At 53.4% G+C, this 22,630-nt stretch overlaps 5 protein-coding genes across 5 annotated transcripts; 4 read left to right on the forward strand and 1 right to left on the reverse strand.

Moving 5' to 3' along the window:
• Positions 1-4,934: 4,934 nt before the first annotated feature.
• Positions 4,935-7,160, forward strand: PV08_01387 (uncharacterized protein; the record flags this gene model as incomplete). Its single annotated transcript, XM_016375749.1, has 1 exon — positions 4,935-7,160. One exon carries the CDS (start codon positions 4,935-4,937, stop codon positions 7,158-7,160), a length of 2,226 nt encoding a protein of 741 aa, XP_016241025.1.
• Positions 7,161-9,349: 2,189 nt separating this feature from the next.
• Positions 9,350-10,970, reverse strand: PV08_01388 (uncharacterized protein; the record flags this gene model as incomplete). The annotated part of the gene is made up of 4 exons (XM_016375750.1): positions 9,350-10,148; positions 10,201-10,322; positions 10,379-10,683; positions 10,754-10,970. The coding sequence occupies 4 exons, from the start codon at positions 10,968-10,970 to the stop codon at positions 9,350-9,352; spliced, it is 1,443 nt and encodes a 480-aa protein (XP_016241026.1).
• Positions 10,971-12,843: 1,873 nt separating this feature from the next.
• Positions 12,844-13,404, forward strand: PV08_01389 (uncharacterized protein; the record flags this gene model as incomplete). Its single annotated transcript, XM_016375751.1, has 1 exon — positions 12,844-13,404. The coding sequence occupies one exon, from the start codon at positions 12,844-12,846 to the stop codon at positions 13,402-13,404; it is 561 nt and encodes a 186-aa protein (XP_016241027.1).
• A 2,190-nt stretch (positions 13,405-15,594) lies between these two features.
• On the forward strand, positions 15,595-17,502 carry PV08_01390 (uncharacterized protein; the record flags this gene model as incomplete). Its single annotated transcript, XM_016375752.1, has 2 exons — positions 15,595-15,756; positions 17,143-17,502. The coding sequence occupies 2 exons, from the start codon at positions 15,595-15,597 to the stop codon at positions 17,500-17,502; spliced, it is 522 nt and encodes a 173-aa protein (XP_016241028.1).
• Positions 17,503-20,772: 3,270 nt separating this feature from the next.
• Positions 20,773-22,477, forward strand: PV08_01391 (uncharacterized protein; the record flags this gene model as incomplete). The annotated part of the gene is made up of 4 exons (XM_016375753.1): positions 20,773-20,884; positions 21,038-21,497; positions 21,650-22,050; positions 22,182-22,477. 4 exons carry the CDS (start codon positions 20,773-20,775, stop codon positions 22,475-22,477), a joined length of 1,269 nt encoding a protein of 422 aa, XP_016241029.1.
• Positions 22,478-22,630: the final 153 nt, after the last annotated feature.

Consider the following 22,630-nt stretch of genomic DNA (forward strand, 5'->3'; position numbering starts at 1 on the left):
TAGGGAGTGGTCGCGAATACTGTCCAGCAGTGTTCGCACGAGCGTCTCGGAGGTACCGTCGACGGGGTGAGGGAGCAACAGCGAGGGCAACGGTCTGCCTTGGAGGAACTCACGGTGACATTGGCCGAGGATGTTGTTTATGAGAGGTCTGGAAAATTCCCAACACGATCAGTGATCTATATTTGGATCCTGGAGGGTAAGGCTATGCAGGTCAGGATGAGCATCCGAGTCGCTTCAGGCAAGATCCAGAGGGGAGGGAACAATTCTCTGTTGGAGAGCGAATGAGAGAAACACGCGGTACATGCTGGAGGTGATGTATCTATGAATATCGCATTCTGCGTCTGAAGGCGCACCTCTTTGCGGATTGGTGGGATATTGTGTGGGGGAAGGCCATTTGCATTGATTGAACAATGAGCAGGCTGGTCGAATGGGCCATGGTAGTGGTAAGTCGACAATTCTCAGTCAATTCGGTCGACCGATAGTCTGCATCGCATGCAAGAATGAATGGGCATGAAGTGTGGCAGGCTGAATAGCTGATTGGACACATCCATGTGGGCTGGCGCTTCGAGGCTAAGATTAGGACTCGACATCTTCGACGAGTGCTAAAGGCAGGACAGTTAGCGCCGACCTCGAACAGCCTGCATGATACCCCTGTGCACAATGTCCACACCCCTGGTCAAGCCACTCGGTGCAGTGTGGTCTCATGAATGGGTGATCGCCGTGGACACAATACCAACCCCCGACGGGTTCCGACCTCTGAATGGCCTCTTGACATGAATCTGCTAATCAAGGAAGTAAATGGTCGCCGCCGAGTGAGCCAGGCCCATCAGGCATCAGGGCATCACTTTGCCCGTGTGGCCTGGACCCATTTCTTGACAGGTCACGAGGTAGATGGCCCGGGGAGACACTTCTCGGCCGTGAAAACGACTTGACGGTTTAGTTCTCAACAAGCCCATGACGGTTGTACCCGGCCGGTACCATTCTCTAGGAAAAGCTTTCCATCACGAGGGTTACCAGAACCAAGGTCATGTTCCACGTACAGACAACATGCAGCCCACCGCATAATGGTCCGTGTGCAGTCGTCTGGGGCACCCGTATCCGTACCGTGTTGGGAATGCCGAACGCCATCGTATAATAACTCACCGTACGAAGCGGGGGGATTGTCCCAGCAAGGACTCGCTTACCCAGCTTATCGCCAGTTCAAAGCTCCACCGGGTAGATGCAGTAGTACGGCATTAGGCTCGTGGGATCTCCAGTGCATCCATTCGACTTTCGTTGACTGGCGCAATAGCAAGCCATCGTTGAACGTATAGTGCCTCATTGGTCAAGTCGGCACAATTCCTTATGTCGCTACCATGTGTTTTCCGTGCTTGAAAAACTTCCGGGACAACGGTGTTTCTCCTCAGGTGTCAAATCTGTCATTTTTCTTGAACGGCAGTGGGCTGTTCTCGACTGCCGCCTTACCACGGCAGGACGCTGGACGGTTGGTGAAGGGACGGAACTCAAGGCCGCTCCGGCCAGCAAGCTTTCAGTGGAGGGGCAGTTGGGAGCGAAAGGCCAGGAGAGGCAGCCGATGGTGTGTTGGAAAGTCATGGACTGGAGGCAATGATTGGATGGTGACCGTCCGAGGTGAATGGCTAGTGCTGAAGCTACCCTTGCGTGCCTGGTGATTCTTCCGGGATCAGTGAGGTTCAATCTGGGTGTGAGAAGGACGCGGGAGCGACGGCGACCAACCGTGATGCCAAGGGTGCTCTCGTGCATTAGCCCGGTGGGTCCCAAGTACCTCTCTGGAGGACAGTGGTCGAAGGCTTCCTGCTCCCTGCATGGCCCTTGTCTCGATCCAACAAAGCTCCGTCGACCAGTCTGCAAGCACTGTACTAGTTAGGCTGCAAGGTGACTACAGGAGCTGCCATTTCCCCTCACCATTTCTCTCGCTTCTGGCGTTGTGCATACTGTATCGACGGATGCTTTTATTTTTAGCCATGCGAGTATCTCAAGATTCGAGCTGCGTGAAGCTGGAGAGGTTCGGCGACGGCATCGTCGCCTAAATGACATCCACAACTGCTTTGCTACAGATAATGCTCGTGTTCATACCTAGGTACAGTACTTGTGTACCTGATCTGCTCCGTACGAGGCGATCAAATGGGCACTGTGGAGCACCAGAACCGCAACAATACGCCCCCGATCGCTGATCATCCAGCGATTGTTCCTGCAGTTCTGACCTCAATGAAAGTCAAGGCCATTCTCACCGTCGACTGTTGTGCTCGCCTACTAACCTGTTTGCGCGCCATGAGGCTTCTGTTAAATGCTAGCAATGTGACACTGTGCTGGGGACCTGGACGATACCCTCCAACGCCTCCAGGTTAACGAGCCGGGGTGTCGGTGATGGCTGCCAGCCTCCTCTGCCCTTTGACTGGCTTCCCTCCCCAGCATTCCATGCATGGAAATTTGAACACTATCACAGTCACATTCCACCAACTCCAGCTTCATGTCACCTTCGGAGGACACCTGTGGTGCTAGTCTAGAGGATGCTACAACAAATTGCACGCTGAACTTAAACGACGGCTGAGAAGCCTGAACCCTCCCCCAGACTGGAAGCATGCTGCCGCCACAGCAGACAAAGTCGACTCTCCGCATGTGCAAAACTGCATCTTCCCGCGTTGCGAGTCTAAAAAGTTGCAGCCGGCAATATGCAGGGAGGAGGATAAGGGAAGGAATGCTTCCCGTTCGAACAAATGCACCGTTGGACCTTAGTAGTCCTGGTAAACCCAATAAGGAGTCGGGGAGTCGTTGAAGTTCGACCCGCACCTTGACAAGCAAACTCAGTCGAAGGTGGTGCGAATGCAAGCCGAAGACGTACCAGAACGTCAACGGCCAGGACACAAAGCATAGAACCTCAGACCGTTTATGACCATGGTAATCAAAAGATACCTATTCGGGTACAGGTCTCGCATGATATTTAGGTCTTTGTTGGTGAGTAGCGGTGAGTCCACCGCTATCACCACGCCTTGGTGGCTGCCATGTGCTGTCACGATACCTCTGTCATGTTCTCAATCTGGACCCTATGGTAGGGCATGCTTGTCAACACATGCACAACAGCTTGCGCCGTCGCTCACTTCTCTCAACTGACATGCTAGTGTCGAACGACGTTCTTCCCGCACACGGCAAGGCAGCAAGCTCGTGCACGTCAGTAGTCTCGTAAAGTTCTTGCGTGCATATGCGTTTCCACAGGCAGAGTCGTTCCGACTGGTTCAATAGTCTCCAAGAGTCTCGAACAAGCGAGACGACAAGCTCGGTTACAACAGTTGCGAGCCTGCGGGACGAAAAAGGGTCTGGGAAGGGAAGTGGGTTCGAGTTGAGCTCGCCTGGAAGGCCCACGCTAGCCTCGATAAGACCCTCCAAGTGCAGCCAATCTAGACGCTGTTTCATTGCTAAAAAACTGGCCTTCCGGTAAGGGCCGATGGCACTGACTGAACTCAAACACCTCCGGCTTCAACTTTCCTGACCCTGAGATTGTACTCTACGAGTGGGAGCATTTGAATTTGTGGACAATTCACGAGATGAGAAATGTGTGGGTCAAGGACGGGTAGAAAGTGTCAACTCCATGTTACTCAGGGTCCGTGAGCAGGTGGACGACATTCTTTTGCGGGAGGAGCAGGTGCTGACCTGCTGAGCAGTCTCCCAGGAGCTGTGGTAGTCTGAGGGTCCAGTGTATCCTTGGTCAACCACAGCTGAAGGTGATCTCTTCCAACTGTTGCAGTGGAAATTGGTGACGCAACGCAGGTGTAGAGCCATGTCGTGATCATGTGTCGTTTGACTACAGTACATCTTGTGATCTGGTGTGGGGGAACATCTTGTGCTCTACACACGAGCCTACGAGTATGTATTGTACGTACCGTACTGTCCAGGGTCCACCTTTCACCAGGGCGGGTCCAGGGTACGACTGGATTCTCTAGGAGGTGCAAGTCGGAACGAGGCAAAAAGGTGGGATGGGAAAAGGAAGATCTTCTTAATTCCCAAGTCAGAAGCCAATCAAACACACAGGTAGCGAAGAAAAAAGCCTGGAAAGGGAGGATGGGAACGAGGTGGCTGGGAAATGAGGAGGAGGATCCATGGACGGGGAGGACTCCCTACTGTACAGTCTGCAGACCACAGTAGACCCTCGGGCCTCACCACGGCAGAACAGTCTCCAGAGGGCAACCCGGACCGGAGCGATTTGGAGACACTACGGGTAAAGGAAGAAAGGGAAGAGCCAGACCGGGAGAGGGAAACGGCGCGTGCCCGCAGAGTCGCAAGAGGGGAGCGAGTGAGAAGCGCTGGATGCTATTCCAGGACACAGCAGGATCAACGCCAGACCAGACACGGCATGGCCCAGTCGCCGCTCAATGGCTGGGTATTTTTGGAAATAGAAGACTGTCGACACCATTGGCGAATGCCAGTAATGCTTAGAGAGGGATGTGTCTGGCTCCATCCGACATCACCATCCATCTCTCCACCATTCGCTGCATTGCTTGCAGGGAGTAAAGCACCATGGTGGAGGCGACCTTGTCCTGGCCTCGATGGCTTCGGCGCGTACTTTTCATAGCAGCCTCATTCATTGGCCTCTTCCACGTCGTCGACATGTTGCCGCCGGCCTATACCAACCAACGTCGGGATTCGTTTCGTTGAATGGCTACTAACCATGCGTTTCACATCTATCGCACGCATACCACTGCAGGAGGTTCTTCAGTATCATGCATGTCGTCCCCTGTACGAACCCTGGTCTATACTCCGCTCGTCACACTCGTTAATCCCCAGTAACCGCCCGCCTTGTGCTTTTCATCAAGACTTCTATACATACCTCGAGTCCGTCTCGAATCCCCGTCTTTGCTTGATGGTTTGCAAACTTCGCCAGACTGGCCCTCTCCCTGCTGAACAACACACTGTTATTCAGTATGGAATGGACAACGCCGCTTTCTAGACCCCCGTTGCAGACGGTTGCGATGCTGCAGAAGCATTCCGACCTTTCGTTCCTATATCGTCGGAGCCCAGCTCCACGGCCACTCTCCGAAGCCACCGAGATATTCGACACGGACAACGAAGAAGACTCTGACTCTGCGCCGCACCCATGGGGAGACGGAGACAGTGAAAGTCAATCTACCCTGTCAAGTCCTGACGACCTACCTACGCCTCCCAATACCGGTGGACTCGGCGGCTTCGAATTCCATTTCGATGACAAGTCAGTAGTAGGGCCCCAAGGCCCACACCTCTTCAGAGGCACACCTGAGATAGTCAGCAACCTGGAAGACGATGTCTTCATGGCCTTGTCACCAGTCGGGCAACCGAAACCCGCTCCGAAACCCATCGGGGCACTCAACACCGCCGTTGCGGAACTTGACGAGTCTCAGGTCCGCGACTGGACGCCCAAGCAGGTGGCTGAGTGGATGGCTGAAGCTGGCTTCGAGACCAGTGTGGTTGAGAAGTTCCTCATTCACGACATCTCCGGCAGCCTCCTGATTGACCTCCAATTTGAGGATCTCAAGGAGCTCGACATCAGCTCGTTCGGCAAACGACATCGCGTGATGAGCTCCATACAGCAACTTCGCAACAGCAGCATGATCTCACTGGAGACTCCTCTCTCAAGGACACCCTCCAAGACGAACCAAAGTCCACGGGCTCTGCAACGATCTGCACTTCCAGAGGAACGTCAAGTCGTCGTCACCGATCGTTCACGGTCACGGAGGCGGGGGAGACAGCCCGACATTGTCACCCCAGCCGAGTCGATATCGATCGTCGGGATCGAGCAAGTGCTACCAAAGGAGCACAAGTGCTCCAAAGGTGAAGACTGCCCCAAATGGCAGAAACAGCAACGCAAGATTCTCCGCCTACAGCGGGCCTTTGAAGAGGACACCCTCCACCGGCCCATATCCGAGGCCCGGTCCGAAGCCTTGCCGTCTGTGGTGGGCTCCTCAGACGTGCTGGGCCCATCTTCCGTCAAGATCACGGCCGAGACTTTGAGTTCGGTGCAGCCTCGCGACCCACAGGAGAGCGTCCGACAGTTTCTCAACTTCCAGCATTTACACTCGCCGTCAACCTCAACGAACCCATCGCCGCCGCCTGCTGCTTCGGCGTCCTTTGCTAACAAGTCAGCTCACTTAGACGAGCATCTTCGTGGTCTGCCAAAACTCACCATCCCTACCACCCACAAAGAAGCCGAGAGGAGTCCGTCGCGGACGCCCATCTCGGCCCTCCACCAGCCCACACAAATTCAAGCCCAGCTCAAAGCCCAGTTACAAAGGGACCCCTACCACTATGGCGGCGTCGCGTCGCCGGCGGACATCTACCGCATCGACACTCCCATGTCAGCGACCGACATCCCCATCACGGCCATGGCCATCGACCCGTGTCAACGAGACGTGTCGCAATCCGTCCCTCCGGAGATGCGATACGGAGCCACCGCCACTGCCCTCGTCAGCCCCGAGCCAATCCAGCGATGCGTATCAACCCAGCCGGCACCACCAGCACATGCACCTTCTCCTCATCCTCACCCACGTCGGCACATCCGCCAAATGTCCTTTACGCCGTCGATACCACCCGTCAAGGAGAACGAGGTAGCTGCTGCTGCTGCTGCTGCTGCCGCCGCCGACGCCGGCGCCGCGGAACCATTCAAGACCAAGAGTCGGCAATCGGCACGCATCACCGAGCTCGATCTGGCCAACCACCACGGCTGGATGCGCAAGCGCAAGACGACCCGCATGCTCCGGCACGAGTGGCAGGACCACTACTGCACGCTGATCGGGCACGAGCTCACCATGCACGATTCGCACTACGCCACGGCCAAGGCTCTCGAGCGCATCGACGTGGACGAGTACACCCTGCACGCTTACTCGCAGGCCTCGAGCTCGAAACTCAGCGCCGCCTTCAAGAAGAGCCTGCTGGGCCAGGGCAAATTACCTGCCGGCGAGCACTTGTTTGCCTTTTCCCTCATCCCGGACAACAATGACAAGGCCACGGTGCGGAAACTGTTCGATAGGACTGCCGGGAGTGGGAGTTCCAGTGGTAGTGGTGGTTCTTCCAAATCTCACCATTTCGCCGTCGACAGTTCCAAGGAACGGATCGAGTGGATGAGGAAGTTGATGTTGGCGAAAGCCATGAGGAAGAATGCCGCCTGTGAGATTTGAGTATGTAAACGGCGGGTGATGTCCTCACCCACACGCCTTTGATTTTCTAACACTCGGCTCAGTCGATCTCGATGATTCCGTCACGAATTCACTTTTATCCAGACGGTGCCTCGCGGCCAATATCTCTCCTACCTCGGCTATAATACCACCCCCGAGCCACGGGGGACAGGAAAAAGGGGTAAGGCATTATTCATATTATCGTGGTCGGGGGAGAAGACGAACGTCTGCCTTTTTTGCACTCGATAAGGTCCCGCCCCGTTACCAACCACACACAACACGCCACGCCACGCCACGCCACGACATTGTCACAGTACGAAGAATTGGGAAGAATTGACCATGATGACTGACAAATGGTCCATTCACCCTGGGCTCACTTTAACGCCTACTCACCTACCTCACTATCTACATGATCTTTGCACCCTTTTTTTTCCCCTTTCATCATCATCATCATCATCATCACTTAGCAAGCCAGCGACAATGGAGCCATCGGGGATTTTTCTCTCACCCACTACCATCTCGGGACCATCGGCGTTCTTCTTTCGGTCAAGGCTTGGAGTTTGGAGGAGACGACTCATTCTCAAAGCTAGTCTCTAGCCTTTACAGGCGTACTGGAACCAGGGGGTGTGCTTTGCTTACTTCCTTACTTGTGGGTGGTGCAAAACTATACCACACGGGCCCAAGCCCACCACCACCACCACCACCACCATTAACGACACCTGAGATACCACTATTTTGAGCCGCTTTTGTTTATTTCTTTTTTTTTTTCCGGGAGCCTGTGTTTGATTGTTGACGGTTGACGTTTGTGGCGCATGCAGCAAGAAGGTTGAGCACGAGGATCCTTGAACAACGACGACGACAAGAGAAGAAGGGGGAGCAGAGGAAGGGAAGAGGGGAGATTCCACAACGGCGGCAAATTTCATATCCTGGAATGTACCTACCTGCCTACCTGCCTACTCATGTAGCATGTTTTTCATCCAGTTCACTCGGTTACCGGATGAACGGAGGGGAACACACGGCAGGTCGGGCATCATGGCCATGCGTCAGATCATGTCACACGCCCCATAGCTGCTAGATAGGTACCTACCAGATGCCTGTTCGACGAAGGGATGCCTACCCCGGCTACAGGTGCCTACGTAGTCATGTCAAGTAGCGACCACTTGAACCATATGACAATGATGAAATCCGGTCTGTGTGGGAAAGCCTAAGATTTACCGGTCCGTCCGATAGTATCCTACTCGTGACGTGAACTGATGAAAAAGAAAAGAAATTACCCGTCTCGAACCAATGTATTGAGTATCCAATTGCGTACATGTACACCGTGTACATTATGAAGTACCTTATTTTCACAACGTATGCCATTTTTGATCGGTATCTCGTACCTTTATAGGCGGAACGACGGGGTTTCTGTATAGGAAAACCAAACCATACTAATACACGTTTGTCCTTTGACTTTTTTCTGGTCCTGAATGCAAAGGATGAGGTAAGGCTGAGGGGGTGTCCCTTCAGCTAGGTGATATCTCTTCGACTAGGCGATGCCCCTCCACATCTCCATTTCGAGAAAGTGTCGAGAGGGGAAAAACCATGGCCATGTTCAGCTTGCGACGTTGTCGATCTGCTTGGCAAGTGTCTGCACAGTCCAATAGTCCAAGGCTGTGACCAAAATAGTCAATTCGAACATATTCCCTCACGGCAAAATCAGTCCATTTCGAGAAAAATGCAGCGGTTGCTCCATGGAAATTCAGCGACGGAATAATCATAGGGCCCAGGCCAATCTCGAGGGTCGTCTTCACGACCGAAAGTGCCAGGGGGCAGCTGTGGAGGAGAGATGGTCGTAGTGAACATGAACCAAGGCGCGCTCCACTGAGGAATGGAGCATAGGGTAGGAATATTGTTGCTTGGATGTCGTCTACTGGTCCTTGACCGTTTCGAGGTATCCAGGTAGTATAGTCTCAACCAGAGAAATGGCTGGGAAGAGCCTCTCCGTCGATGCCAACGACTTGGGCCTAACCATTTTATTGTAGTCAGGTATCCAGGTATCCAGGTACCGGTGTTGTTGTCTTATAATCGATCTTTAGGAGTTGCATCCCAAAGGAGAATCCGCTCTCGGTCGACACGATGTGAGCGCCGGCTCCGTTCACTTCGATAGGCAGATCTACTCTCACCAAGGGAAGGCTCCTAGGAGACTGCAATCATGGTTTATGTTGCTGTTGGTGGTCGATTCGTCCTCTCTTAGCGGACTGAAGTTTCCGTTCTTCATTCCATTGCTGAACCATCTTATCAACTCCGCGTTGCCAGGTAATCTTCCATTCAGCTTCGAATCGTCCGAACCACCAAAACTTGCGACATATCTTCGTCATGCCCTTCCACGTCCCCGTGGCAGGGAACGACTTGAGAGCGTACTCGAGTAGCTCATCAGACTTCTGCAACATTCCACCAGATTGTGTCCTCCATTTAATCACCAGCACAACCCAGATAATCACCTCTGACTCGGCGACGCTAGGGGTGTCAATTGCCTTCACGTTGGCGAAGAGTGCAGTCAACAAGAGATGGTCGAAGAAATCGGTTCGCTGGTTTCCACTGAGATGTCGAATAATGGCCGCAAGACCAAGCATTGTGACATGTTCCAGACCTGGCGGGATCTTGGCCCGCTTGAGATCGAGGCATAATGTCATGGCATCACGAGCAAACTCGCGTGGCTTGCAGTATAACCGGCTGTATTTGGCGGTTGCCTCTTCCCCGGGAAGGACAACATCGGTGCGATCGACCAGTGGCGCCCATTGAGCGAGCTCAGACAGGATCTTCATGCACCGGACGCTCAGCTGGCCGGTGAGAGCAGCCTCGGCGATCCCAGGAGGCATTTTGGCGACGTAGTCGCAAACGTCCGGGGGAAATGGATGGCCGACGTAGTTAATGGGTTGCATGGGCACCGCACTCAGATCTTCGGGGGTGATATGTAAGTATTGACCCAATGCCATGTAAAATTCGGTCCTGAGACATGTTAGAAATACTATGCGTCTACCTGAGCTCTAGGGGCACTCACGTGGCCATCTGGCCTCTGAGAGCTAGATGCACCGTCGAATCGGTCAGGCCACCTCGGAGGGCGATTATCTGTTTTACACCCTTGAGGTGCATCTTCAGCGCTTGTACGTCTCTGGCTGAGGACTTTTGCGAGATGTCAGCCAGTGCGACCAGCGTACTTGGTAATAGAAACCACCTACATCCGCGGTCATGAGATGCACGACGGATACGATAAGCCCATCGTCGTATTGTGCACCCGGCTTTGCCAGACGCTTTCGGAGTGCCTTTAGGGCGTCGTTTTGGGCGAGGATTAGCGCTCTGGATCTTTGGGGTTGGTTAGGATTCGGGCTTCGGCGCCATTCGAACAGGCTCTGTGCTGCGGTGACGAGGCACTTGAACAAAGCTGGATCTTGCATAGCCATAGGCACCATCACTGACAGGGTGGGATGTTCCATGCCTGGAGTGATGTGAAGGCAAAGCTCTTCTTTGGTAAAAGTATAAACATCTGCGCACAAGTCAACTATGAGAGCCTATTCAGATGGGGCCGGAGCAGCAGAGGCAGAGGTGGCGCTCACATTCATCGATGCTCTCCATCGAAGGCCTGCCAGCTACCGGGGGGTAGGCGGAAAATAGATCGCGGCGCATCGAGTCAACAGGCGTACGCGCAAGCGCATTGTTGCTTTCCTGTTGACGGAGGGCGCGTAGCCACGGTGCTTCACCATCGTTCCCATCTGCCACAGCGTGGTGAGTTTCATCGTCCAGGTCTTCGGAGGAAGTATCAACGACGCCCATTTGGTCCACAGTATTGGTCAATCGTTCAGGGCCTCGGTCGGCGGTACATGGACATTTGTCGCAACGCAACGACGTCTTTGAATTATCGAAAGCGACAAAGAGTGCATTAGAAAAGATGCCAATGTGCCCTTCTACACTGGCATAAGAGAGTCAGACCATCAGTGCAAGCGCTGTAATTGAGACATACATATCATGAATGCATAGAATGAGGGCGGACGATAGGGCTGAAAAACAACATCTGCGAAGGCCGGGGGCTTCTGACGTAGAATAAGCAATGGGGGCGGAGTTGATAGAATTAGGGCGCGATAGGAAGGGCCGGCCGTCGGTGATATAGCCTATTTCCTCCCTCCCCGTCAAAGGCTCTAACTAAAGGAGACTCCGTCGACTCGGTGGAGCTGGATAATCAAATTCTTGTGGTATGCATGCGTCAGTAACGACAATAAAATGGCCCGCTTGACTGCATCACCATAAAACCTCGACTTTGACAAAGAGAAGAGGCGGCTCGACAATTTGTCAAGAAGAGAGGTTTAAGAGAATCATGGCCTGCAACTGGAATGGTTTTGGGCCCTGTTTCCACCTGGGCCTTTTGAAGCGGGCAAAAACCCAATCATCGAGCCCCTGAGGGTTCGTCGTTTTTGGCCTAGCGATGCGTATATCTCCGGTAGTTACTGATAAAGTCGGGTACATGGATAAGAACCGGGGGTAAGCTAGGGAAGATGGAATAGTGCCAAAATCAATATTGTATTGTATCGAAGCTTCGCGAGCGCAATAATTAATAGGGACGACGGCACACGGAGTATAAGTATATACACTAGACGTTCAATTGCAGCGCTTGTCATCGATAACGCCCAAGGGGCGAAAAGTAAAGAGTGATCGGGTCCAGAATCCCTGGGATCCAGAGACTAGATTGTTAACAACGATGGGACCCCGGGGCCAAGTATGTACGGGTACCGGTGAATGAGTGAATGAGTGATGGATCGCCTTGATCACCCTAAATGTTGGGGGGTCTTCGCGCCGATCTAGGCTTGACTCTTGAGTGACATTTTCCGTTAGAACCTCTCAGAGAGACTCGGGTATACCGTATAATCCGCTCGAAACAAAGTGATCTTTCCACGCTTGCGGTCGAGGCAAGCGTCGTCGTCGAGGGACTTGTCGGTACAAGTCGGCCTGATGTCGCCATTAAGCCCCTTGAGCGGAGATAAGAGAATGGAAGATGCAGCGTGCAAGGAGATCATGAAGAGATGCAGCGAAAGAATCGGTTGCAGGGTCAACCCTTTGCCCGAAGGTAGGAGTTGAAGCCTTCACGAGCCATTTGGATCGGTTGACGCACGTTTGGCAGAAAGAGGTACAGGAACGAGTGAGTAATAATAGTAACAAAAGTTACAAAAAGTTAGTGATCCGCAGTAGCAAAAGCTGCCATAAGCATGGCATGATCCGAAGTACTGCTGATCATCACCAAGGGTTGAATGATCCACCGTTGAGGCGTAAATTGCTTGCGTGGCCGCAATGACGTTGATGGCCGGTCAATGAGGCTGAGTCGCAAAGGCGCCGGAGTGACAGGGGTGACAGGGTCTCTACCTTTGTACTCGAAACACCAGCCAGCACGCACAGCAGGTAAGAGTACGTAACCCTCTGCAGCACTGGCCCACGCTGAGGCCGAGGAAGGATTTCATCAGGCCCGCTCGACAAGTCACTCCCAACAGAACTTATAAGAATACTCTCACCAGTCCCGCTGGACATTTTCGATACAATCAAACAACTCATTTCCCGTCAGTTCTTGATCCATTCTACCTTCGGTTCGACATACACTAGACAGCCAGTCATTCCCTTGACATCAATATCTGTCATCCGCTAATCTCCTTCGACAACAACCATGCATTTCTCAAAGCCAGTATTTGTGGCCTTTGCCGCGGTCGCCTCCGCTCAAGATATTGGTTCAATAGTCAGCTCAGCACTATCAGTTGCCACTTCAGCAATCGGAGACGGAACATCTGTTGCAGGAAGTGTCATCTCTGATGCAGCTTCGGTGATATCTTCAGTCGCCAGCAGTGTCCCAACCCAAGTGGAGTCAGCAGTCTCATCCGCCCTGTCGGACGCCGCTTCTATCGAATCTTCCGCCGAATCTCTAGCTTCAAGCCTCGCCTCAAGTGCTGCCAGCGAAGCTCCCTCCGTGAGGAGCAGTGTCGACAGCCAGATCAGCAGCATTCTTTCTAGTGCACGCTCGGCCGAGTCAAGCGCCGTGAGCGTTGCAAACTCGGCTGCGTCTTCATTCATCTCGTCACGGACAGCCGCTGCCGGTAGTGCAAGTTCTGCCGCGGCGACTGCAACCAGCACCAGCACATCTTCAACCGGCAACGGAGCTGCAGGCACCTATGTGGTTCCAGCTGCGGGTATGATGGGAGGTCTTCTCTTGGCTCTTGTTGCATTCTTGTAAAGCATACATGCACGGGTCGTGTTGTCTCTTAAGTTGCAATTATTTGATACGGACATCGAATAGATGGGTTTCGGCATCATGAGATATGGTCCAGATCGGATCCTAGTGACCGATATACATGTAAAATAATGTCATGATGATAAGGCTTCTACTGCTCCTTTGAGCTTCCCACCTGTGTACTCTTAGCGTCCCAAAGTTGCTGACCTTCGAGTAGACTTACAGATAGTGCTTGTGCGACAACAACCCGGCGTGATGTTGAGGAAAGGTAGGAGCACCTATCGTGGGTCGCAGTTAGAGGCAGAGCCTGCGTACCGAACTGAAGTGACTGCCCACCATAAGTCAGCTCGGGAAAGGGACATCGCTCTTCCGTTCGATTTTGTCATAGTCGGTTGACGTGAGGTGTCCGTCCCGAAAAGTACGGGAACTTCTTCTTTCTAGTAACAATCAGTGACATTGGACAGGAGTCGCTGCTTGCATGACGTGATTAGTTCACAGGCGCAGCTCTCGATGCTCTTTCACACGGCACCGACGGCGGGTGCTCGAAACCATCATGTCAAATCACGAGGCATTGCACTCAATCGGACGGCGAGACGGTGTGTCGATGGAAGCTAGACCCAAACAGAGCAACAAAGCGTGGCTTTCAGAACCGCTGCTTCTGTCCGACTACGGAAACAGCCTGCAACCGGTGAGGTCAACAATGCAGCTACTCAGAGCTCCGGCCAGGCGACCCCGAGACTGGCGACAGGCGCTGGTTGACTGTTGTCTGACGACGCCTTCTCCACCTCTGCCTCACCCAGGCGAAGAGACAGCCTCGAAGCATGCAGGGCAGCGTCATTACAGCTCATGAGAGCGCGAGGCCCAAACCTCTCATCAATGTCATACCTTCCTGGAGACGTCATAGTGTCGAGAAAAGGCGCACATTGTCCCCAGTTTCGAAGGAAGTGTAATGGATCTTATCGGATACTTGGTATCATGTTAGTAGGTCGACATCCTGCCTCGGTGAAAATCGCCTAACATGGCTGCGGTTGGGCACCGAGGGGATTGCTCTGTTGCTCGTGGTGGTATCATGAGAGACCATTCACGTCCTAGACGATGAAAAGCCGCTAGGGAATTGGGGCTTCGGCATCCTGACTAGGTCACTGGAGGATTTCGGCAAGGTCTTCTTCAGGAAGACATGCCACATACCCAGCATATCCGAAGGTTCTGTCTGATTTCAAAGCCAATGCAGCGGTCTCGAGGTGATGCGACACATAGATGGTCATCTTCGAGTTCCCAACGTCTCCAGCCGGCACAAGAATTCATGAGGCGAGCAGGTGGCAGAATCATGTGTTTCCGTGCTTGCGCTAGGCGAACTCGCCTGGTACTTTGTCCCTAGCATCGCTATTTCAGACTAGGTTTTGAGACCAGCAGGACAGGGCAACACACGTAACGCAGGAGTGTAGCCCTTGAACTGAGTATCGGGACATGATCGAAGGCGCGGCGCGTGTGACCAACTACGCCGCCCATGCATTCATGGTCGTTGTTGCTTGTGTGCTCGCGAGCGACCAGACAACTCTCGCAATCTTCCGAGAACACGAGTTGCGCTAGAAGCAGTCAGGGTTGCACATGAGCGGGAGTCTGATCCAGAGTCCTGCAGATCTGCTCCATCGTTGGGCAGAAATCGACACTTTCGCCGCGTTTGCTTCACATACTGTAATCCGGGGACAGATGGGCAGACATTAAGATTGCCAAAATCCCTAGTTTGCATAGGTGTCTCGCTGATTGCCCCCTTTGATCACACGGCTACCACCGGCATCCAAGAGGTATTCTTTTCTGCCCTGGGGCGGACGAGCAATTCCACGTGATGGAACTAACCCAGGCGTAGTTCGCTTCGGTTCTCGCCTCACCTTGAGGTCAACCGGACGTGATCGACGTGGGACAATCTTATCTTGGGAAGCGGCTTCCTGGCTGTTGTGCTCCGTAGAGGCTGATGCTTTGACGTTGACGTCGCCAGCTTGAAGTTCATGGGTGGCGTTGATGCTGGGGCTCTGGGACCAGTTGAACTACCGGGCGCATCCACAGTTGGGCGTCGAGGACAACACCCACCAACCTCAGAAAGTACAGAGATCGACTACGTCGAAGAGTGTTCGGTTCGTCCGCTGCTCTGGTAGGCAATGGCTCGGCCGTACAGCAACGCAACAGCTGGACAACATGGGCAGCTCTGGGGGAACAACAACCAACGTCTCCCAAAGTGAGTGGGAAAAACAACACCCACGAGATGTGGCGCAGGCTGGAGCAGAACAGCGAGCGCACTGGGGCCGTGGCTCAGCAGTGACCAGCGACTACAGTATGTACCGTACTGTGGCCCGCAAGGTGAGTGAGTCCCTTACTCTGCGAGGCCTGTGAAACCGCGTGTCGCATTGCTCTTGGCCCGGCCTCTTACAGTGAGTGAGATGGCCCGGTCGCTTCGGGCGTTTCAAAGCAGATGGCCCAGCGGCCGGCCACGGGCTGCAGGTGTTTGGGCAATTCCCCTGGCGACGCTTCGGCGGTAATACTCGTACTGTACTTTCTTCAGATCGAGTGGCGAGAACCGTGCCATGTCAGTGGGAACTTTGGTCAGGAACACTGGCTCTACGATAGGGCGAGTCTGGCGGTGCTTTTGGTGCTGTGGGCATCAGGGTCTCTCCGTCGAGCTTCTGACAGGCCTCACTAGCCGTCATTAGTCCGGATTCACCTGGTAGCGTTGCTTGCTCCCTGGGACAGCGCCTCATACTGACCAGTGACCAAAGGTGAGTTCTGGGGGACGTGGTTGGCCCGCCTTGCATACACGGCACACCCTTTTTCTGCTTCTACATCCCAAAAAACCCTTGACCCCGGATCCCCTGGTCCTTGATGTGCTTGTCGCACGTCATCCTGCCTCGCCCCTTTCTCTGTTTACTCTCCCGGCAACGAGGAATCTGTCAGGTCTCAGTTGGGTGTTCCATGCTGTTCTATTTCCAACCCGCGGCGCAACGGGCAACGAGGCACGTCTGACTTAATCCTGTCCCAGGGATTCAAGATTGTCAACAAAGTGGCTGCCCAATGACTTGAGGCTTCATTCCACAATACACTAAGCCGTCCCGGCTGGAATTTCATCTGGAGCAGGGGAGGACGGAGGATCCATTCCAGTGTGCTGCCTGATCCCGGTCCCCTCAGCCTTCTTGCTTGCATCCACCCACCATTACGGTTCCAGCTACCACCAGTCCACCACCAGTGCACCACTTCCTCACTTCAAACCTACTCCTCCCGTTCTCCGTCTTCACGGTAGTGTTGTTCTTCTCGCCTTGCTGCGGGTACTACCGCTACGCTGCCCTCGTCATCTGGACCACGAACAGGGCTTAGTTCAGTTGCCTGATGCTAGCCTCCTTCTCTGCCTAACACTCGCAATCCTCCATCATCATCCCAGGGCAGGCTGAGCCTGAGTCCTACGCTGTGACTCTTCAGCATTGGATCCTATAAATCAATCCGACATCCTTCTCATTTCACATCCCTCTCTACCCAGCAACCAGTGCAACAAAAATCAGAATTAAAACACCGCACAAACGGCCACGCGAAATCCCAGCGACCCCTTTGCTACATTCTTGAGAAGACCGCCCCCACTTTGGCCATCCTCCATCACCACTTTTAGAAACTCGTCGCCACGAAGGTCGAGGCCTGAGCTTTTTCTGAGTCACCTCGAAATACTTACTGGCACCGAACATCCTGCACTTGTGCTGCCAGTCTGCGACCACATCCCATAACACTCGAACACTTTGCGACGCCGACAACGTCCTCAAATCTGCTTTCACATTGACCGGCGAAGCCTCGTCACCATCCCACCAAGGACAGCCTTCGTCCACGAAACCAAAGATCATCATCATCACCACCACCACCCACGCAGACAAGATGCCTCACTACCACAGCACGTCCGGCTCGAGCAGCGGGGGTGAAAGAGTCTACTACAACCCGCGACGAGATGCACGTGGGCCCAAAGAGCCTCGTCCTGTGCCCAAGCGCGAAGTCGTTGTCATCCACCACAATGCCGCGACTCAAGACGATCCAGTACGGACAGCAGGCATGAGCCACAACAAGTGGAGATAGAATGGGACGGCCTGGTGCCGTCCCTTCTCTCCTTGACTACTTGTACTGTGTACTGTGTTCTGCTTTGTTTCCTCAGTGATTGGTCTTTGAGATACCTTCGCACCAGTATGATACCAAGCGAGGGAGTTTTGTTTTTCGCAGAAACGGGTATTGATTGCCCTCTGGATTGGGTAGTATGGAGTTCTTATGGCATGGAACATCAGCGCGGGCATGGGAATTTGTGGGAAAGCATCACCACTCCTGAAGAGCATGGGAACTACGACGAAGCATATAGACATACCTCCCCTTTCGACTAGGTTTTCTTTTTTTTTCCATTTTCTTTTGGTTTGCGCGCGCGATGGAAGGGGCACATGCAGAAGAAACCGTGGGCATCTCTCTACGGTCCATCCCGTCACAGATTGATCCGTGGCCGTTGTCATGTTTGCCCCGAGGTATTGGCTACTTTCCCAACCTCTTTTCATCATCATCATTATCATCATTATCATGTCACAACATCTCTGGGGGGGAAAATAGACTGGAAAGAAGAAATGGAAGGACGCAAGTCTTGTCTTGTATGAGTGAAACTGTTACTCTGTTGCTTTGTCAGATTTACTATATGAGTTATCATTTGGGCCGCTTGGCTGATCTACCTGGTACGGAATACAAATTTGTACTGTACTTTACTTTATCGATATCGGCAACTAGCTACAATAGTATAGATACAATCCTTGTACAATCCTCTAAGCAAAAGCGCCATCTCCCTATCGATACGGAGCAAGTGTGCTACTCTCGGAAGACTATTGTCCCCGTGCGAACTTTTGAATACCCTGCGTTCTGCAGCAAACTGTGATGTTCTTACAGTGCCTACCGGCACAGAAGTAATCGGGCACAAATCCTTTTAACTAGTACTCTGTACTCCGTGCCGTGAAGATCATCCCCTTGGTGCACGTAGTGTACCTTGTTCACACAACACGAGCGAGGTGCTCGTAGTTTGAGACCCCGGCCCGTACAAGAAATTGTATTGTGGTTTGGGTAGTACGTATTGTGCAGAAGTATTGTGATCAACCACAGTGGTTAGCTTAGTGCTTCGTCCGAGAGCCTCAGATCGGCATGGCAAAGCGCCCAATGGTGGAGTTGCTTTTCGTTTCCGTCTTCCAGCTTTTGCCTGTGTGATCGCCGTCGCCATCGCCCTAGGTACTTACTTGTACTGTATTAGGGCCTCTGTCTACGGGGGTACTCGGAGTTTCTCGTCCCCGTAGCTTCGTCTTTGAGTGAGGCGGCGGTGGGTACTCGTACATACAATAGCTACATAGTTATACATCCTTAGCTTTGCTTTGCTTTTCAGGGAGATCGTTCAGGCTGTGCAGACCAACAAGAACTATTAGTTAGCAGTCCCCAGTACGGAGTATTGCCGTACAATGTGATGCTTCCGTACGGAGTATGGTAGATACTTGTACCTGCAGTACAGTACCACACCTCATAACCTCGCCTGTACCTTTCTAGCTAAGCTCAGCCCACACATCGAGTACAAACAATACGAGAACCTACCGACCTAGTGAACACGGTTTCAACTCGTACGGGCTAAGTGCGTTGTTTTTTTCGGAACTGCCGCGTCCCTTCGAGGCTCTCCCGTAGAGGCTGATGCCCAAAGCCCCTGCAATCTTCCCTTTGATCCCCCCCTTCGCTTTCGCTCTCGCTCTCGCTGCGCCACAATTTCGAACCTTGGCGGAACTTTTGCTTCTGTATGGAGTGGTAACGCAGATTGCTAGTTTCAAACAAACACATACACACTCACACCCACACACCAAGAGAGAGAGAGAGAGATACACACACACACACATACCCCGTCACTCGCTGTACGAAGTAGCCTGTCGCATCGCACTTCTTCCTCGGTCCTGGGGAAAATATCTGCCCAAGGGTTAGGTTTATCATGAATCGCAGTCTGTGTCCACCGGGCCGTTGACAAGCACTGACGCAAAACTGAATCACTCCCTTAGCGAGCAGACTTCACGAGTCTAACTACCTGAGACCTTTGCATATTCGTGTACTCGTAAAATCCGGCCAAGTACAAGACGGAAAGCATCAGATTCCATGGGAGACGATACGATGGAAACCTATCTACCTACTCGTAGGTGCACTATCTCTACCGGTCGGGCCCCTCGTGCTACAGTACTTTGCTGCAATCGCTGGCTGTTTGTCAGTTCTTCAAGGTACGGAGGATGCGTACTTACATCTCCCTTGTACTTTTAACCTTTGTCCCCTTTCCTTTCCATCTAGGAACGAATAGCCCACTACCGAGTACCTACGTAGGTCATACCTGCATACGTATCCAAGGGCTAATGCTAAGCCCACTGATTCATCAGCGAATGCCCGTACGAGTAGGTAGATCCTCGTACAGTGCAGATCCGAGGTTCTGCACGCCCATTACGAGTTCAGCCCACCCCATCTACCAGCCAGACTCTTGGAGGATCCACGGACCACGGACGACGACCCAGCGATTCGCTCCGTTTAGCTCGGAGGGTGCATGTCGCTCCCGCTGTCACGCGCAGTCTCATTCAACCCAATTAGTACCGTGCATAAAGACACTGCTGACTGGGTGAACAGTCGACAGTGACTCAATGTACCTTGCATCAGACGCCCGAGTCCTACGTCCTAGCTAGTCCATCAGCTCGTGCCTCAAGGACGGGCTGAGCGAATGCCCTGGCCCGCGTTGTGCCCTAGTGCTTCTTTAGGCAGACACGAGCACCTCTTCCCTTGGAGGTGTGAGAGGCTGGTGCGGTATCAGAACCTTTGAAACTCATGGGACATCGATAATTCAGCACTGTGATTCCTCGCTAGATCAGAAAGACTTCGACGGGGCCACCTGCGATGATATTAACCGGCGTTGACAGCAGGAAGTGAAGAACAGAAAGGCAGCTCCCCGTGAACAAGATGGCCACTTCAGCATACGATCTGGGCTTCGTTCCTTCTGCCCTCCAATCATGTCGTATTTGACCCCGGGACAAGATACCCGCGACGTGGTCGATGGATACGGATGTCATGATATCACAAGATTATCCACAGAATTTTTATCATCTTCTTTCATCGTTACGTAGAGCGGAACAGCGGCAGCTCGTTATGATGTTATGGCTCCAGCCTTGCCGCGCCGCAGAACAGCACAGGAACGTGCGAATTAACGTGTTGATATGCTGCCGGGCCACATCACGGCAATCAACCATTATTGACTGTACTCTTGGTTCTCCTTCGTTTCTTCCTCTCGTTATTCTCTTTGGAGAACCAAGAACCGGAACCATGGACCCCAACAATCCTAACAAGGAATTCAGATCTACACCCGAGTACGCCGAGTACCAGCGAGATAACTTCTGGGCGGACAACGAGGGCAGAGTGCCGCCGCTCAACACACGTAGGCACTGATGCCTTTGTTGTTTTGTTTTGTTTTGTGTCGTCTCGTTTCGTTTCGTTTCGTTTTGGTTTCGTTCTGGGGAAGGGCTTTGTTTTTACCCAAAGGTTTAACACCACGAGTCACAAATTCAAGACTGACGGCGAGTCCTACAAGATCCCGATAAACTCGAAGAGCGCGCAAAGGAAAAGCTCACGGAAGGCGGCTGGTACTACGCCTCTTCCAACGCCGGGTTGTCGACCACGCACCTGGCGAACCGTCAGGCCTTCTACCGCCACCGCATCATCCCTCGCATGCTGGTCGACACCAACAAGCGCGACACGGCCTGGGAGATCTGGGGACACAAGACGAGCGCCCCGGTTGGCTTCGCGCCCATCGGCATCAACAAGATCTACCACCATCTGGGAGAGCTTCCGGTCGCCACGGTCGCAAAGGAGCTCAACTTGCCTTACTGCCTGAGCACGGCCGGCTCGACACCGATCGAGAAGGTTGGTGCTGCCAACGGAGAAGGGCCGCGCTTCTACCAGCTCTACATGCCCCACGACGACGAGTTGACGGTTTCGCTGTTGCGCCGAGCCCTGGACTCTGGGTTCACGGCTTGCATTCTGACTGTCGAGTACGTTGTTTTGTCCCTTTGTTTTCTTTTTTGATGACCCTTTTCTGCCCACTTTGATCCTACCTGACACTCCCGTCTCCCATGGACCCTTGAGCGAGTACGAGTACTACGACCAGTGACTGACAAAAGTCCCGATCCGTTCGCGTCCGTAGCACGTGGCAGCTCGGCTGGAGACATGACGATGTCGCAAACAGCAACTACGCCTTCTACCACGGCATAGGCCACGACCTAGGTCTATCCGACCCGGTGTTTCAAAAGAGGCTCGCAGAGGACGGGATCGACCCCGACAAGGACCCCAACCGCGCTGGAGCCAAGTGGATCGACAATGTCTGGCACGGGAGGGCTCACTCGTGGGAGAAGATGCCCTGGCTCATCAAGACGTGGAAGGAGATGAGCGGCGGCAAGCCGTTCGCCGTCAAGGGCATCCAGAGCGTGGCCGACGCGAGAAAGTGCGTCGAGATTGGCTGCGATGGTATTGTCGTCAGTAACCACGCCGGACGCCAGGTCGACGGGGCTGTCGCCAGTCTCGATGCCTTGGAGCAGATCGTAGATGGTACGTACCTACCTACCCCCTCCTTTTTTTTTTTTTTTGCGTCAAAGGCAACTCGCCTCCCTTTCCCAAACCCCCACCCCCCACAAATCTTACCTTGCTGATCACTCACTCGCTCGCTCACTTCCACACAGCGGTCGGCGACAAAATCTACATCATGTTCGACTCGGGCGTGCGCGGCGCGTCGGACGTCTTCAAAGCCCTCGCGCTGGGTGCCAAATTCGTCTTCGTCGGCAGGCTCTGGGTGTGGGGGCTCAGCATCATGGGCGAGCTCGGCGTGAGGCACGTCATGAAGGGTCTGCTGGCCGACTTGGACATTCTTCTGAACGTCGCCGGGTACCAGAACATCGGGCAGATCCAGGGTAACCGCGAGGCGCTCGAGTCGCTGCCCAAGGCGTATAGTTTGATCCAGGAGAGAGCCAAGATTTGAAGCATGTCGACGGCAAAAAGAGGGGGGGGAGTGGGGACGGATTAGTGTGGTGAAAGAATAGAAGATAGATCCAGGTATTCATATGAATCCTCCTTTGCCGTAAAGGATACCCTGTACATTGACTGTGTATGCTTCCAGCGTACTGGAAGTAAT

Source organism: Exophiala spinifera (assembly GCF_000836115.1).
Source record: "Exophiala spinifera strain CBS 89968 unplaced genomic scaffold supercont1.1, whole genome shotgun sequence".
Classification (NCBI taxonomy): Eukaryota; Fungi; Ascomycota; class Eurotiomycetes; order Chaetothyriales; family Herpotrichiellaceae; genus Exophiala; species Exophiala spinifera.